Source organism: Epinephelus fuscoguttatus, linkage group LG16, assembly GCF_011397635.1.
Source record: "Epinephelus fuscoguttatus linkage group LG16, E.fuscoguttatus.final_Chr_v1".
Taxonomy (NCBI): Eukaryota; Metazoa; Chordata; class Actinopteri; order Perciformes; family Serranidae; genus Epinephelus; species Epinephelus fuscoguttatus.
The window spans coordinates 18,622,083-18,640,907 of NC_064767.1; the positions used below are offsets into that span (position 1 = coordinate 18,622,083).

The following is an 18,825-nucleotide window of genomic DNA, read 5'->3' on the forward strand; positions in this document are numbered from 1 at the left end:
TGTTAGCAGAATATGAAGTGGTCTTAAATGTCACTGAATAAAGACAAATTTGCATCATGGAACACAAAATTATTTTATTCCACCAGCTTTGTGAAGCTGCAGACATTATCAGTGCATTGTCATGAGAGGGAGGAAGATGATGATAAAACCTTATTTTTGTTACAACTGGTGAGAGACAGACCACATTTTGTATATTAGACTACATAACTTCTCTTATTGTGGCTACTGCTACATGTCAGTAGCATGGATAGCTGCTCTTGTCTTTTGAAACTTTGGGTCCATTCTAGTGGTGGTGTAGTGGTGCAGGAATGAGAAATAAAACCCAGAAACAAGTCAACATTTTAGCACTGCCCATTCCCTTGTTTTGAAGTCAACTGATTGTTTTAATGGGTTTTTGGTTAGATGTCTGACATGAGGTCTGTGGTTAATGCAAGCTTAAAATGCTTGAAGCCCTTACTACTTAGCTGTTCCCAGGACTGTACTCTTCTGGACAGATGTTGCACCTGGAATCTGCTGGAGCCACTCTCCTAGTTTGGGGGTCACAGCCCTGAGTGCTGTCGCTCGGGATTGCTACATCTATCACCACTGCCTTCTTCTGTTGATTGTCAATCAACATGATGTGCGGTTGGTTAGCCATCACCAGTTTGTCAGTCTGGTTCTGGAAGTCCCACAGGATCTTAGCTCAGCCGTTCTCAACCACCTTAGAAGGTGTCATTCATTCTGACCTTGGGACTTCCAGCCCAAACTCTGTGCAGATGTTCCTGTACACTATGCCAGCCACTTGGTTAAGGCGTTCCATGTACGCTGGTCCTGCCTGCATCTTACACCCTGCTACTATGTGCTGAACTGTCTCAGGAGCATCTTTGCACAGCCTGCACTTGGGGTCCTGTCTGCTGTGGTAGACCCCTGCTTCTGTTGATCTTGTAAGTGCCTGTTTTTGTGCTGCCAATATTAGTGCTTCTGTGCTGTGTTACAGTTCAGCCTTTTCCATATATTGAGCCTTATGTGTGTAGATATTTGTTGTTGTTATTTACTGGAAAGCAGCAAGCTGCTCAGAAAAAGCTGATTAAAGCTATTTCAAGAGAGATCTAAAGTCAGGTATGATAGGCTACGCAGTCATTATTTTGTGCTTTAAAGTATTACCCCACAAAACAAATAAATGCACAATATATGGCTCCTTACAGTGGCACAGCTATTGGGCTTTTTAGTGTAATAGTGGCAGAAACCGGCTTCCATACTTTCTTGCAATTGTGCACACTAAAGTCTTTTTGCACCCCCAATAATCCTTTATTGATCTTAGCAAATACAAACAAACTTCAAGTCCGATAGCTCAGGTAATATCTGTCTGAGGTTAAGCCAAGAAGTATATTGCATATGAAATGAAGGAAATCTGACAAAAATACTATTACTATTACCACCACTAATAATAATAATAATAATAATAAATAATTAAATAAAATTAAAAAATAAAACTATATATAAATAACAAAAGAAAAAAACAGGGCTATCTCAAATTAATTTGAAAAAATCTATAAATGAAAACAGTTTAAGAGCTTTCTTTTTCCTTCATTATGAAATGAAGGAAATCTAACAAAATAATAATAGTAGTAATAATAATAATAATAATAATAATAATAATAATAATAATAATGAATACGTTAATAAATAAATAAATAAATTAAAAAAATAAAAATATATATAAATAACACAAAAGAACAAAACAGGGATATCTCAGATTAATTCTAAAAAATCTATTAATGAAAACAGTTTAAGAGCTTTTTTGTATTTTCCTTCATTATGAAATGAAGGAAATCGGGAAAAAATAATAAAAATGTATAATAATAATGAATAATTAAATAAAATTGAAAAAAATAAAAGATATATAAATGACACAAAAGAAAAAAACAGGGCTATCTCAAATTAATTTGAAAAAAGTCTATTAATGAAAACAGTTCAAGAGCTTTCTTGTATTTATCAAGTTTCAGTAACCTACTACAGAGTTTTAACTCATTCTTCCAGTGGTTCAGACAGGGTTTAGTCTTAAAGTATTTTCATTCATGAATGAAAAACTTACCCAGTAATAAAACAATATTAAGGACAAAGTCCACATCCTTGTTTTTAACGCCAACACTCCGCAGTCTAGGGTGACATATCATTTTTTTTTTTTTTTTTTTAGAAACTTTATTTGCAAAAGTCAACATATAAATAACATTTAGAGCCAGGAGTAAATAACAAAAAACAAGGCATACATATGAAACAATAATTAAAAAACAAAAATCATCCTAACCTGTGACGCAACACGCCTTGACGGGGCGCCATTTTTACTCAGGCACGTACGCGGCCGCCCGGGGTCCTGAGCCGGGATGTGATAGCTCTGGATTTCGTTGCAGTGCAGTCTCCTTCAGCTCGCCCTTCTACCGGTGACGCCAGCTCGGGCCGTGCGGTGCGAGGAACATCTCTGATAAAGTCACTTTAGTTTACCGCTAACCCCATCTTCTACTGGTAAGGCAGCCATTTAATACGCCAGACACTGTTATACAGCTCCGTAACCAAGGAAAAGTTGTGTTAAAGCTTGCTATACGCACACCGGTACTCTGCATGCTAGCAAAGTTAGCTTAGCTAGCTGCACTCGGCATGCTGCGTCTGACACATGTCAAGTTAAAGCGGGGGAGTTTGGCTTTGTATCACACGTCTCATGCTGCTAAGAAAGCGGCGGCAGGTCTGCAAAGCTACTCTAAGAAAACACTCACAGCCTGCTACTTTGAAGCTAGAGATAATTTTGTTAGCGTCCACACGGCCTAGTTAGTTGGCAGCAGTGAGGTAGCTGGCTGACAATGCGAGTGAACTGCTTAATTAACCCATCCCCGGTAATTGGCCCGGGCATGTGCCTTGCCACGCCTAGCCGTGCTTGCCAATTCACGTGAAGGAGTCGTTTAATGAGAGCCAGGCCTGAACCAGGCACACCAGTGCGGCAAAATGGCTCCTCTCTGAGTCAGTAACCTTGCCTGTCGGCTGTCACACACTTGTAACGTTATGGCTGTGACTACCTGCAACCCAGGAATGTTGTCGCTGTGCCAGGCACGCTGAATTAAAAGTGAAACCAACTATGTGAAAGTGTACATATCAGCACGTACGCCCTCAACTTGGTAACATGAAACTCATCCCATGTTAGTGTTGCACAATGTGTTATATAGACTGAGCTGATGCATACAGTAAATACAGGTCAGTTTGTACAGCAAGGAAGATCCATGTATCTGATCATCAACAGGATAGTTGTGAGACATTGGCTAAATGCACACTATGCAAAGCATGACAGAAAGAACAGATAGTGTAGCATAGCACAGCTTGTCTACTTGTGCTTTAAGATGTGCCTGAAAACATGCTCAAATTGTTTGCGCTCAAATAATTGTGACAATGTGGCAATTGGCATTTGTATACTGACCTTACAATCCAATACTAGGATGTGGACATGCACACTACCTTTTATTATGAGACAGCAATTCCTACTTTTAAGTCCAAAATTGTTTTCCCTACCCATTGACCTGATAACTCACCACTAACAATTTCACACACAGACCTTGAATTTGCACCTGTGAAATCAGCGTGTGTAACACTCCTTGTTGCACAGTGGAGATGAGTTGCTAATGATGATCATGGAATTCTGGAGAAGTTATGATTTCAAATCAAGTTTATTTACTGTAGCACATCTAAAACACATAGCTGACCAAAGTGCTGTACAAATTAAAATGACACACAAATATATAGCAGTATAAAATGTACACAAATATTAAACGGAATAAAACCAGTACAGTTAAAAGACATTGTTCGGACGATCTAAGAGGTCGGGAGTTGAAGTAGGAGCAGAGAAGTTCAGCAATATACTATACAATTTAGTCTACATAACTACATTTAAGCTTGTGGGAATATATTTTAAGTCAGAAGAATAATTTAAAGATTTTGTTTTGCTTTGTTCCACAGATACAATGGCTGTGCCTCCCTGCTACGCTGACCTGGGCAAGTCTGCCAAGGACATCTTCAACAAAGGCTATGGTACGGTTTCTTACACTTTGACTAAGTGTTGAGATGTTTAAATGTATGTACTGTCAAGTGTAGTTGATATTGTAGACAAGCTCTGAAACCATTTGAATGCATTGTTTTCCTCAGGATTTGGCTTGGTGAAGCTCGATGTCAAGACGAAGTCAGCCAGTGGAGTGGTAAGGTCATTTCTATATGGATTAAGAGTGTAATAACTGTATAGTAACTGAAATGATGAAACAGCACATTAAAGTCACATAGGATAATGTAGATTTTCCATATGAAAGTTAAGTCACAGCAATTTATGTCTGCGGCACTTCCTGGCTCTGCTTTAAAAATACTTTTTCGGGCTTTCCAAAGCGGTGTAAGAAGGTAGCACAACGCAACTTTTCCAGGCAGGAAGGACAGAACTCGCATTTCGATTGTTATACTTTTGAGTTTGAGTGTTTTGTCCTGTTTGACTTTGAAATTTGGGATGTGCTACCTTCTTACACTTTATTTTGAACTTGATCATCGGTTCTCACACCGCATTGAAAAAGAAGAATCCCATTGTTGAAGTGCAGCCTCCTTTTCGTCAGCCATAAAGGTAGCAAGCCACCAGAAAGAAGTCGTCCAACCACAGTAAATGTGCCACTCATCGTTTTTAACAATATCACATCAGTGTAAATTACAAGGTCTTCAAGTAATTTTTGAGAGATCACAGAGAGATCAAAGAATGACTGACTGCCAAATGTGATGAGAGCCCTGAATGAGTTTCTTTTCATTCATAGTTGTTTTTAACACTTGTAACTTGTCTTTAAACATTTCTCATAATTGTCATTTCTCTAAAATTGTCCCTTGCAGGAATTCAAAACAGCTGGTTCCTCTAACACCGACACCAGCAAAGTTGCAGGCAGCCTGGAAACTAAATACAAGAGGGCAGAGTACGGCCTGACCTTCACTGAGAAGTGGAACACCGACAACACCTTGGGAACAGAAATCACTGTTGAAGATCAGGTGAGGAAAATATTCAAAGATTTTCTCCACTTGTTGCATATCAACAGGTGTCTAAAATAAATGTCAATCCAGTGGGCACTGCGGGGCATTCATTTCCTTTAATATCAAATGGTTTCTGTTATTGTTTGTCACAGATTGCCAAGGGACTGAAGCTGACTTTTGACACAACCTTCTCACCAAACACTGGGTAAGATACTGGGCATGTAATCAATAATGAATTCAAGCTCAAGGTTGTTTCCTGTGAATTTTACTTTAAGTCACTGTTCAACATACTCAACAGACTTCTGCTCTGCCTGCTGCTCCTCTACATGAGTCACTTTTGCAACCTGATCTGTGCCGTCCATGCTTCTGACAAGTGTAGTTGCCGGCCATGTGACTCCAGTCCCAATATGGAACAAGTGTGTAGTAACACATCACAGCGGTTGGCTGTCGGATTTTGCCCATTTGTGTGCTTCAATATGTTTTGCAGTTTGTTGTCCTCTGGAAGAAATGAACAAAAAACAAGTTATACTAGTGAGCCTAGCTGCTCTGGCAATCCCTGATGTGTTTACTTTCTATGAGGTGTAAATCACATGAGCGTGGCACACACCCAGAGGAAGCACGTCCTCTTGTGTTCAAGGCTACAGTGTCATGATCAGACTGGGAAGTAAACGCCAGCACACTTTGGCAAACTGGACTTTTGTGTCAGCAGTGACTCAAGGCTTCTGATTCAGAGCTGGTGAAATGGTGACATGGCTTATTTCTTTGAGTGTTCCAGCAGTGTGGACTTTGGAGAAAATCATTTTCATATCTCGTTTGCTACCCGAGCTGGCAGCTGGCAGAGGGCATACGTTTAGAAGTATCTCTGGGGGATCATAAATATATGACAGTGGTTCCCAGAGTAGGTTTTGCAACACCCTGAGGTGCCTCGAGGACAGGGCAAGGGTGCCATAAGACTTGTTTATTTCTATGTTAATGTGCTTTTTGAAAATTAGTTTTTCACCACAGTAAGAAAGATGCAACATTTTCATAAACTTATTGTATGTTGTGTCTCTAAGCACATCAGAACAGAGGACATAAGCAGTGAATATCTAAAATCAGCCTCGACAAACGTTTCCTATAAAGTGTGCTGTGGTTTGAAATAAGTTTGGAAAGCTGGGCGGACACTGTACAAATTTTAGCCCCAACTGTTTAAGACCTGTCTAAACGATCAACCTGGCTCTGGAGTGAATTGATGGATATCTGGCATGTCAGAAGTTTGAGAATTCCCACATGTGCTGTCAAAATATCTGTTACAAACTGTATTTGTCTTGATTTAATTGTACAGTAGTTTACATGCCGTGTTTAGAGACTGCTGTGCAAAACAGACAGACCATATTGTCTGCATCTTCCAGCGATCTGCGGCTCCATATTCTTTTTTTTTTAGAATTGCACAAAATATTGCTGCCTTTTCTCTCATTTCGTCAACATTGTTGAGAATGCACCCACCCGGTTTAAATACAATGTGTTGGCATCGTCACCGACCCACTGTGCTTCTCATCCACAGCAAGAAGAGCGGCAAAGTTAAGACCGCCTACAAGCGCGAGTACGTCAACCTGGGCTGCGATGTCGACTTCGACTTCGCCGGCCCCACCATCCACGGAGCTGCTGTCGTCGGCTACGAGGGGTGGCTCGCCGGTTACCAGATGAGCTTCGACACTGCCAAATCCAAGATGACCCAGAACAACTTCGCCATTGGCTACAAGACAGGAGACTTCCAGTTGCACACCAATGTGTAAGTAGAATATCTTTTACAGGAAGGCTGGATTATTATCATCTGTCAGCACGTAGTACTCTGCAATAGGATGAAACCTTCAGTTTATTTGATCTAGTGTCTATTGTGTCAGTATGATTATGGGTTCTTTTACTACTATACAAAGTGCAGAGCTTTAACAATCTAAAGAGAAATATAAAATGCAACAAAGCAGCTCCTTCCTGTCCAACATGAAGTTTGTTTACTTGTGCCAAACACCAGCAGAGTAATACAAGTCAGAAATGGCACACATTTAGTCTGTGTGCTCAGAGTGGCTTAAATTTGAATCATGACAAAGTCTGCCGTTCATTGTGTGTGTAATTAAGCTACATGGAAACATGGTCACATTAATTAAACAATGGCAGCAAGATGTTTAACATTCATTTCAAGCCAAAGTTGCAGCTCTAACAGTAAAATGTGCTGTGCTACAGAGAGTTGTGTAATTCATCCAGTACAGTCATCTTGTATCACTGCCAATTTACAACTGGGGTGGAAAAACTCATCTGTTGTTTCACTCCACAAAATGCCAACAATGGAAGCATTTTTTCCCACACTAAAGCTTGTTGATCAGTCCCAGTTGGTTTTGGAGCTACTGATTCCTGGTTTAAAATGCAATACATCAAACCAACGATGCTACAGAGGCCATCGTTTCTCCAAGGTCTGCTTGGCTAATTTGTCTATCAATCAGATCTTTCCAAGGAAAGCAGTTTTTCCTATTTGGAGGCGTTCCCTCACAGAGTCATAACAGCACACTACTAACTAGGGGTGGGGGATATGTCCTTAAAATAATATCATGACATTTCAGAGATTTTTCCGATAGCGATATTCTCAACAATGTGACAAATTAGTTAATATAGATAAGTTATATAATTTTACACTTTTTGCCTTCAAATATTCCGTAAAAACTAAACGAAAATGATCTCATTTCTTTAGTTTGTGAACAACAACAGTAACTCAGAGTGAGATTCAGATCCTGTATACAGTATTAATATTTCAACAAAATGAAATCTGCCACAAATTACACATTTAAACAGCTCCCAAATACAAAAAATGTATCCTGGGATCTATATATATATAAATCAACAGGTGAGTTCCTTCAATTTTAGCAAAATCCCAAATTACTGAGTTGGGTTTTTTTCCCCACTTGGACCTTTTTCTGCTCTGCCATTTCTCCTCTAATCATCACGCTGTAACCTGAGACAGGCTGTTATACCACAACTATCGCACATTCACATATGTAGTTTTTTTGTAGAGCCACGAGCGTCACATAGGTTGACATTACCAAAGGTTTGTGACAAAATCACGTCACAACACTGACTGCCGTGTGCATAAGGCGAGAGAGGAGAAGGAGAGACACTGTGCTGCTGCCAGAGGAGCCGCTGAATGAGTTCCCTCTGTGCGGAAACTCGCTAAAAGAGTGTGAGAAGTCTGGGGGTGTTCATAAAACGTTTAGGACGACAGAGTTTACTCCACACTACTGAAGCTGCTCCACTTTTTGGAACCACCACAGAGCTGTGTTTACCGTTGCCATGGCTAACCGTATGACGTCAATATGTCAACAAGCCAAAATATCGCGAGTATCACAATTTGAATTTTTCATGATATTAAAAATTATTCTGGTATTATTGTGAACGAGATATGGCACACCCCTACTGCTTATAAAATACATGATAGTGACAGTTGAGTTCCTACAAGCCCCAGCACTTCAGTTAGAAATTCCAACTTTGTCTGCTGTAGTATGAAATCTGTTATGCTTATGCTCTTTAAAGCAATGATGGTGCTGAGTTCGGAGGCTCCATCTACCAGAAGGTGAGCGACAAGCTGGAGACGGCAGTCAACCTGGCCTGGACCGCCGGCAGCAACAGCACACGCTTCGGTATTGCAGCCAAATACCAGCTGGACAAGGATGCCTCCGTCAGTGTAAGTAGAGCAGCAGAGGCTTTCAGAATGGGCGGATGATGCAAAGGGAAATGTGACAATTAAACTGTCACTAACTGACTTTTATGTTTGTTTTTCTCCGCAGGCTAAAGTGAACAACAATAGCCTTGTTGGTGTCGGGTACACCCAGACTCTTAGACCAGGTAAGGTGGTTTCCAACAGGTTCATGGACAGCTGAGGGATGTTTCCGAAGTGTTTTATTGATCGAGTTCCTTAGATAGATAAACAGCTCTATTTTTAGTACGCACAAGGCCACACTGGAGTCCTTGCACACAGCACTTAATTTTTGAGCAAATGCACTCTCCGTGACCTAGAATACATTCATTTATAGCACTAACACTTAACAGCCTGTGTTCTCCTTTCAAGCCTCATTCTCAGAAGTTTCACAACCCATGTTTTAGGAAAGTAATTTTGCGTATACTTTGCACCTGTAATGGCTAACTTTGGTTCCTCTCGCCTGTGCAGGTGTGAAACTCACCCTGTCTGGCCTGGTCGATGGCAAGAACATCAACGCAGGAGGCCACAAGCTGGGTCTGGGCTTGGAACTGGAAGCCTAAGCTCTCAACATACTGCAAGGGACTCGGGAATATCAGAAGAATCTGGCCTTAAGTGTATGTCCAACTCAAACCAGCAAGGGGATATCTTTGGAGAGATCGGTTCAAAGGCTACGACAACAAACTCTAACTTGTTGAGTACCACTTCAAGTTGGTGCTTCTGTCATTGGTATACCTTACCTTTTGTCGCTTTATACTTTGTAGTCGCATCTATTCAAGAGACAGTTGGTGGCATTTTATTTATAAATCATGTCATTGTTTCTGTCCAGCACTGCCATAATAATGAAATCAAATACAATCCCTTTGCCTGTCATCAAGTCTGTGGCTTTATTGTGGTAATCCCCAAACGGTCGACATCAGTTGACGACTTTGTGTGGTGAGCGCCGTCATACCTTCTCTCTGATTTTACAATCACGACTATCTGGTATTCCTTTGTCATCTACACAGTTTTAATTTCCAAACCTTGTTAAGTACACTAGTCTTCTTCTGCTATTATTTAAATACTGCTGCAACCCTTCCTGTTTATGCACTTGAGGACAAACTGAAGCTCTGTGATGTTTTGTTTCGCGTCGGCCATCTGGGTTTGTGATGTTCTGTTGAAGCTGCACGTGTGACCTTCCCTTAAACTGGGCAGTTTTTGGGTTGCTTTAAGTCCGGTCTGTAAGTTTGAAAGAAACCAGTACACATGGCCGACCAAGCAGAATTAGTTTTTGTTCATCCTGTACTAACAGACAACTTTGGGGGCACGTTATTAATGTTCACAGTAATGCCAAACTATCATCGTCTGGGAGAGGTGTAACACAAAGTTGCACTTGTGCTTCCCTGTGCTGGGCACTGACAAAGCCCACAGGAAGTCTTGGAGGTCCTTGTGTGTGTGTGTGTATACATTTTCAATAAAGTCTCTGAACTCCACAAATGCATTTTTTATATGTTTTATAAGAATGCCACTAACAGCAACTCATTAACAAGCTTGTTTAGGTAATTTTAACCCTTTAGAGACCTGTGTCAGAGTGAGATGTGATGGGTCATAGTTAAATGTGAATTTATGAATTATGCTGCTTTTATATGCAATCAGGCAGACGGAAAACTGTGGGCGGCACAAATGACGAAATGGTAGAAAGGTGAAATGAAACCTGCATGACGGTATGTTTTGATGGTGATGCTAAATTTGTTAAAAAGTGCAAAAAAAATTAAGGGAACATTTAATCGTCAGTCTAACACCAAGTTAGTTAAACTTCATGGATATCTGTGTGTCCATTTAGGAAGCACAAGTGATTGTGAACAAGTTTCATCTGCTTTGGTGCAAATGAAAGTGACAACAGGTGCAACGGAGAGGCAAAAGCAAGACAACCCCCAAAAAGGGAATGGTTTTATATGTGGTGGCCACAGGCAATTGCTCTCTCCTTATCCTTCCTGACTGATTCTAATCTAGTTTTGTGTTCTGCTAGTGTCACTACTGGTAGCATGAGGTGGTACCTGCAGTCCACTCAGGTTGCACAGGTAGCCCAGCTCCTCCAGGATGGCACATCCATATGTGTGGTTGCAAGAAGGTTTGCTGTGTCTCCCAGCACAGTCTCAAGAGCATAGAGGAGATAGCAGGAGAGCTGGACAGGGCCGTAGAAGGGCATCAACCCGGCAGCAGGACAAGTATCTGCTCCTTATGTGAGGAGGAACAGGAGGAGCACTGCCAGAGCCCCACAAAATGACCTCCAGCAGGCTACTGGCGTGCATGTTTCTGACAGTCTGGTCAGAAACATGCACGCCAGTAGCCTGCTGGAGGTCTCCATGAGGGTGGCATGAGGGCCTGATGTCCTCTAGTGGGACCTGTGCTCACAGCCCAGCATTGTGCAGCTCCACTGGCATTCGTGAGAGAACACCAGAATTGGCAGTTCTGCAATTGGCGCCCTGTTCTCTTCACAAATGAGAGCAGGTTCAGGCTATGCACATGTGACAGGTGTGAAAGAGTCTGGAGACAGCGTGGTGAACATTATACTGCCTGTAACATCACCCAGCATGACTGGTTTGGTGGTGGGTCAGTGATGGTCTGGAGAGGCATATCCTTGGAGGGTTGCACAGACCTCCATGTCATAGCCAACGGTACCCTGACTGCTGTTAGGTACTGTGATGAAATCCGCAAAGCGCCTGTTAGACATTATGCTGGTGCAGGACAATGTCTGGCCTCATGTGGCCAGAGAGTGTAGGCAGTTCCTGGATTATGAAGGTGTTGATGCCATGGCCTGGCCCTCTTGTTCCCCTGACCTAAATCCAGTTGAGTACCTATGGGATGTAATGTATCAGTGCATCTGACGCCACCAAGTACCACCACAGACTGGTCCAGGAAGTTAGACACAAAGTGGTCAAGAGACATGTACAATAAACAAGCTTACAATTAATATGAGCCGTCATGAGCAGATTCATTGGGAGTTAGGAGACCAAAAGAACATCACCTCCCTTTTCTATATGTATACATTTGAATGATAAAAGTCATGGTTAAGATGGACTCGCTATTTTTTTATATGCCCAACTATGAGTCACTTGTCTTGCCCTCTAATGGCACTAACATGATTGTGTGCAGTAACAAACTGAACATTACAAGGTTACAGGAAACGGAGGAAGTCAGCTGTCTGTCTATGAATGGTGCCCCTGACTCTCGTTGCAGTGGCCAAGTCGTAGCTGCCCAGAGTGCAGGCAGGATATTGTGTACCAAAGACTGGTTTATTGTCACTCTTTTGTGGAATAGCCCCTCTTGTGTGAAATAATGGTTATTGCTATTAATTCAGTGTTCTGATACTGATAGACAGCAACCGTTAGCACTTGCTCTCAACATCCGATAGATGAAGGCTCCAGTGGCAAAGCAGCAAACCTGCAGTAAGTGATTTTTTCCCCCTCTGGGAGCAAAATGTCAGATAAAATCCAGTATAAAAAAATAATGTGCCCCCACTTAAGAAAAAAACAGAAAAGAAAAGGAAACGTTGATTTAAATGTTCTACAGCAGATGTTAAGAACCAACAGTACTACAACCCTACAACAGCTGTTCAAGCAGATATGTCATAAAGGTTGCCATAAACTGCTAAAACCTCACCTTAGGTCTTCATAAAGCAAACCATATCTTCTCTAGCTTCAAAAATTGTGATGTATCTCTGACCCAGTGTTTAAAAGGGGGGGTTGCCTGCTTCCAATCAAATAATATAAGTCTTCTGGCTAAAAGAGTGACAAAAGAAATGCAACACCGAATACCAAAAATGGCCATAAAAGGATTTGGATCAAATCCTTTCAAAAATTCCTACAATTATTTTGGAAAGGGTTTCAAAATTGGAGAACCAGTAAAGTGAGAGACCCAGGCAAGACCAGAATGTATACGCCAGTGTTGCAGGTGAACTTGTACATCTATTACAAGAATCATTGACTGAGGGGTGAATCTTTGAGATTGGGAGGTCTGTGTACCACCTTGTGCCTGGCACATATTGATGAGTGTATTAACCATCTTTAGATTTTACGTTCAGATCAACCTGCCACCCCACTCTCAATGCTTCAAAAGATGTTGTCCGTAAAGATAAAAGTTTCAGTAAAACACTCAGAGGACGTTTTATTTTGGCATTGCGTTTATTTGTCAGTACATACCAAAGCAGACACAATTTCAAATGTAGCTTTGAATCTTTTACATTCATAATGACATAAGTTGAGTGGTGAGACAAAATATTTGAATGCATCACATGAAAAATTCAAAGGCGAAGCTGTCAAACATAAAAGAATCATGCTCTCTCATTTTAAAACAGCCATTCTGAAGAGGAGTCACAGCGTCCCTCTTTTTGCTTGGCTCAGCTTGTGCCTTTTGCATTTGCATTTTAAGCCATTTTAGCTTCACTGTCCCTGATATTCGCCTATCAACTGCTGCCTCATTAGATTTAAGGTGGAAATGTGTTTAATCCTCACTTCCTCTACCTCAGCAGTTATTCCCTCTGACTTTTGGTGCATTTATTTATCCAACTTTCTGCTCTCCACTTTCTCAGTTTTACCCTGAGGTTCTTTTATTTTCTCTGAAACTTCAGACAGCTTTGATTTCTCAGCCTGGCTTCCTTCCGGTGCCCCCTGATGCAACTCTTTGATTTCTGCATTGACAGCTGTCTTCTCCCTTGGCAATGCAGTTTGGACAGTTTGGGTTTCATCCCCACTGTTTGGCTTCTGATCCTGCATGTCAGGAAGACTCGTCACGTCAGATTTAAGAGAAGACTCTTTATCTTGACCTTTATTGCTGACATCTTCAACGCATTCTGCTACTTTATCCTCACCTTTCGCGGCTTCAGACTTACTGATTTCCTTTGACTCTGTATGACTGTTTTCCTTTGCCTCGCTCTTGGGGTTTGTACTTGAAGACATTTGAGCCCTTTCTGAAAGTTGCCCCGTCTCTGCGGACAGATTGCTTTTTTGCTCTCCTGTAAAATCTGCGGTTGTCTCAGCTGTTTCTGAAATGGTAACCTTATCTTGCACTTGAACGCTGCTTAGCTCTCGAGGCTTGTCTGATTCTTTGGACACCTGGGCTGAGGGCTCGTCAACGGGCTCCTTCGCTTGAGCTGGGGTAAAACTATCTTTCTCGGCGTCTCCTTTTTTACCATCATCAGATTTTTTCAGAGGTTCATCCTCTGCAGGGACCTCTGGCTTTGAAGATAGATCATTCTGAACTGTTACCACTGTCTCTGCAGCTTCTTTCTCTTCTTTTTCAGCTACTCTCTGATGTTCCTTTCCTTCCTCATCAAGGCTCTCGCTTAACAAAGCTTCACTTTCGGTATTTTTATCTATGCCACTGTCCCCTTCATCGTCAACTGCCTCAATCTCCTCTTTACTTTCTTGACCTTTTCCACCATCGTCACCTCCATTCACTACATTTTCTGCTGATGCTACTTGATTCGGCTCACTATCAGACACCTGCTCACCTTCCTCCTCTCGACTGTCTTTATTATCACTCTCTTCCTCACTGCCCCCTTTATCTCTTTTGGTACACTCCTGCTCGTCTTTTTCCACCTCTGTCTCCTCCGATCCCGTCTCCTCAAACTCTGACATCTCAATTTCTCTCGTGGTCTCGGTTATGATCTCCTCGACAAACTTGTACTGCGGCTCAGCTCGTCTGTGCGGGCCTCCCGGGCGGCTGAGGCAAGGCAGGGTGTAAACGGGGGACTGGTGGTAGATGTAGGGCAGGGAGATTTGGGTTTCTGACATGGTGGAGAGCCGAGCCTCCTCGCCACAGAGGAGTTTCCTGAAAAAAAGGGGAGACATTGTAACATGGATGAATTTAGATACTTTTTATGTCTTTAAATAGATTTGTTTTTTGCCGTTTTAGTATATTATTACTATACTTATTAGGACATTATTGATGTTTTTGTTTTTACAGTAGTGTGCCACTGTAATTGCTGTGATTGTAGTAGACACTTCACTTTGTTTAACTGCAATATTCGTAAATGCAGTGTTCTTAATAGATGATGAAGAATGAAGATTATCGAGGAAAATTATGGAAAACTGAGGTTTTTCAATGAGCTTGTCACTTTAAAATGCCTTGGTAATAATAATGATGACTATGACTAGTGTACCAGTGGGAATTGGGGGAACCAGCCCAGTTTAAGGACAATGAATCCCTTAGTCTCGCTCACCAGGTCTGGCTGGGCCGACTCTCACTTTAAGATTGGAGAAAAAAACGCCCCGGCTGCTTGTATTTCTTTCAACCAATCACAATTATTCTGGGCGGTGCCACAGCCAACGGTGCGCTTGCAAAAATACAGGGGAAACAGGTTTTGGTGTAACACGCCCACAAAAATATCGCCTACAGGACCTGAACCATGGCAGAAAAATGGCTACATCCCTGCAAGATCAAACACCGCAAAAGTTAGTATAGGACGTGTTGAAAACGGTTGAAAACTGCTACAGAACCAGAGGTGGTAGGGCGGGACTTCAGCGGGTGGCTCGTTCCGCCTAATGAGAGGCTGATCTATGCAGCGAACTTCCGCCCACTCAGATTATGAATAATGCCGGGTTCACACTACACGACATTTTTGTCTGTTCTGGCAGTCACTGTGAAATTACTCGATTGTGGAGTCATAAAATCGTACTGTGACTTGACAGACTTCACGATGGTCCACGACCAATCATCCCCGGACATCTCTCACGACGTTCGGGATGTCATTGGGTTATTCTTGTCTTTTTTTTTTTTTTTTTTGTATACAAGTAAGTTTTTTGTATATAAGTTTTTACTGGTTTGAAAGGCTTGGTAAGTGGCATACATATATTATTTTGGCACGTATTTTCTTATAATATGGAGGTGGACTCCAGTACATAAAGAAAAATTAGCAAATAATCTGGAAGGAAAGAGAAGGAAACAAACTAACAAACAATAACATGTCACATATATGTATGTCCTTGTACATCTCTCAACAGGGTCACATAGTCACAGAGCAAGATCATAATTATGTAGGCTTAAGTATATTCTGTTTTGATATGAGTCCATAACCATTCCTAAAGGGATACTCCTTTCTCCTGATCACCATTTATTCCACTAAGCATACATTCATAAAATGCTATTTCCACCATTGCATTAACACATTCTTTCAATTCCAAGGCCTTTGTTTTTTTTCAGTGTCTTAGAACAACTCCACAGACAGTTATTAGACCCACAATAATAACAGAAAATGCACGTTTGGATACGTTTGGTATTTGCAACCGATCCCCACACAACTTTGGACTTTAAATTGATTTCTGAACCAAGCCAACAACTTAAAAGTTCTAATACTCTAATCCAGAGTGGTCAGACCACATCACAGTCCCATATACAGTGCAGGAAAGTTCCTGATTTAGTTTTACATTTCCAGCAGCAACAACTTCATTCTGTAGAGTCGTAACGGTGAATGATAATATCTATACAGTACCTGATATTCTTTATTGTGTCCTATTTTTAACATTATTATTATTATTTCAGTCACTGTGTCTGTTCATGTGCCAGCCAAAATGTTATTGTAGTAACGCAAAAAGTGCCGTCAGATGGCAGCAGCTACATTTGAAGCACTGCATGCAAACTATGCAAGTCACTGAATCCTCCACAACAAGTTCCTGCAGATGTTTCACAATAAAAGCCTATTTATACAATGAAGAGATTCTCTCAACTGAAATTATAAAGGGCTTTTAATTTCAACACATACAGGAAGTGTTGTGCATGATGCATTAAATTTACCAGGGAAAACAGAAGCGGATTAAAAGTAAAAATATAAAGACACAGACGGAATAATATATAAAGGATCCATTGAGCTGGAGGAGTTGGTACCCTCTGCTATTTTCTTTTAATTTTATTTATTCCTTTATACCCTCCATTATGAAGAAACGCACAAGTTGCTGCACAGTTGTCCACGGCAGCAGAGCGCTCTGTGTTCCTATTGGTCAAAGTGATGGCTGTGACGGGGAGACGTCATGAACAAACATGTTCCAGACGTGTCGTCGGTTGTTGTCGACTATGACACACTACACAAGATGAAACGACGCATTAGCACGTTTGACACTCGTTGTTCACGATTCAAGCCAAAATAAAACCCCAAAGTATGTCAGTACGCAATTCCTTAGCTCTAAATATTGGCATAGTTTTCAACTAACCTATACAGACGACTAAAACAGCCTTCTTGATTCCTGAAATTCAGTTACGACTTTTGGTTTGCTTGGCCACCCCATCTGGCCACCCCTGAACAATTTCTGGGAGCACCACTGGCTGTCACTTGAACTATTTTACCTTAAGGATTTAAGGTAAATGCATTCAGTACGCCTTACCTGTACGACATTATCTCCACGTCCAAGGCCATCTTCACATTTAACAGGTCCTGGTATTCCCGCAGGTACGCAGACATGTCAAATTTGCAATTTATGAGCTCATTCTCAAGTTCTTTGATGGTGTTCTGGAGCAAGAGAGGAGAAAAGACATGTTACTGCATATCACGTGGAAAGTGGTCAATAAATAAATAAACAGATAAACAAACTGTCTCACCTGGTAATGAATCATTTCCTCCTTGTGGTGATCCTCCACGTCATGGAGTTGCTTCTCCAGCGCTTCCCTGGTGCCTTTAGCGCAGTCCAGCTCGATGTTCTTGGCCTGCAGACGCCTCCTGTACTCCTGGATCTCCTGCTGGGTCGCTTTTAACGCCTCTCTCTTGATCTCAGCTGCCTCCGTTAATCTTGCAAACTGAGATCGGAAAGTTTCTCCCATCTGCTGGACGTCAGAGACGGTATGACCTTCCAGTTGTGCCCTTATATCCCGAAGTGCCGCAGTGACGCCTGGGTTGCCAAATTCATGCGCCCTGACAGTCACCTGCGCATCCTGGATGTGGTCACACATCTCTGACACCTCTGCTTCATGGTTCCTCTTTAGGAAGTGGATTTCATCCACGAGGGTTTGGGCTTTCTTGTCCAGCTGCAGTTTCGCCTGATACGCGTCACTGATGTCCTTCTTGAGGACCACAATCCTGCTCTCTGCGTCCGATCTGCTCCGCGCCTCCTGATCATACTGTCCCCTCAGCTTGGACAGCTCTTCCTCGAGATTCTGATGCTCGATTTCAATCTGGTGCTTCTGATGAGTGATGTCTTGAACCAGCTGTCTCAGCTTCCTCAGCTCCGGTCCATACTCCTCCTCCAAACAGGATGCGGGCTTCGCTTTGCCCCTGATCTGCCCTATCTCCTTCTCCAGCAGCTGGTTCTGGTACTCCAGATGGTGCACCTTGTCTATGAATCCTGCAAGACGATCATTCAAGCCATGCATCAGTTCTTTCTCATTAAACTTTCCAGATAGCGGCTTGGTCAGATTCATGCCCGTGGACGCGACGCTGGTGTCTAATGCGGAGCGTTTGGGCTTGTATTGTAGATACTCATCTGGAGTGTTTCTGTGCGGGAAGACGAATCTGGTGTCCATGCTGTGGCTCAGGCTGTGGTGGTGGTGAATGTCCGGTGCAGAGATGCTCCATGCGGGCTTTTTATAGCCGTCGCCATCTGCTCGGTCTGCAGAACGGAGCTGTCCGCGGTGCTGAAAAGGTGTAGCATCAGCTGATGGTTCAATGAAAGCTTACACTACGGTTTGTCGCAGACAGCAGTGACGTAGGTGAGCTGACTGGAGATGCAGGTCCCAGTGCAGTTAACCCTCTGTGTAGTATTATTATTATTATTATGTGTCAGAGTGGTTAAGTTGTTACTTAAATAACACCAGTCCACGGTGTTTCACGATTTGCTTTTAGCAGATGACGTCATTTAAACGCCAGATGCCCATTCTGTCCAGCCGGAGTGTCAAACATAGGGCTCGGGGGCTAGAACCGGGCCGCCAAAGGGTCCACTCGGGCCCACTTTATGACTTTGCACACCTGATATCGAGGCTAAAGGGGGATTTATACTTGTGCGGCAGAGCCTTTGTGAGCATTTCTACTTGTGCAGTGGTGTGTCTGTGTCACTGTGCAGTTACACCTCCAAAACACTAGTCAGCAGTGGAGGTTTCTGTGAAGTGCACACATTAAACACACATTA

At 42.1% G+C, this 18,825-nt stretch overlaps 2 protein-coding genes across 2 annotated transcripts; one reads left to right on the plus strand and one right to left on the minus strand.

Moving 5' to 3' along the window:
• Window positions 1–2,347: 2,347 nt before the first annotated feature.
• Window positions 2,348–10,210, plus strand: vdac2 (voltage-dependent anion channel 2). Its single transcript, XM_049599827.1, has 9 exons — window positions 2,348–2,502; window positions 3,979–4,050; window positions 4,165–4,214; window positions 4,879–5,031; window positions 5,166–5,218; window positions 6,557–6,784; window positions 8,572–8,722; window positions 8,826–8,883; window positions 9,206–10,210. The coding sequence occupies exons 2-9, from the start codon at window positions 3,984–3,986 to the stop codon at window positions 9,295–9,297; spliced, it is 852 nt and encodes a 283-aa protein (XP_049455784.1). The 5' UTR covers window positions 2,348–2,502; window positions 3,979–3,983; the 3' UTR covers window positions 9,298–10,210.
• A 2,688-nt stretch (window positions 10,211–12,898) lies between these two features.
• LOC125903108 (neurofilament light polypeptide) lies at window positions 12,899–18,478 on the minus strand. The gene is made up of 3 exons (XM_049599811.1): window positions 17,306–18,478; window positions 17,092–17,216; window positions 12,899–14,545 (listed from the first exon to the last, which is right to left on the minus strand). The coding sequence occupies exons 1-3, from the start codon at window positions 18,221–18,223 to the stop codon at window positions 13,270–13,272; spliced, it is 2,319 nt and encodes a 772-aa protein (XP_049455768.1). The 5' UTR covers window positions 18,224–18,478; the 3' UTR covers window positions 12,899–13,269.
• Between the last annotated feature and the right edge of the window lie 347 nt (window positions 18,479–18,825).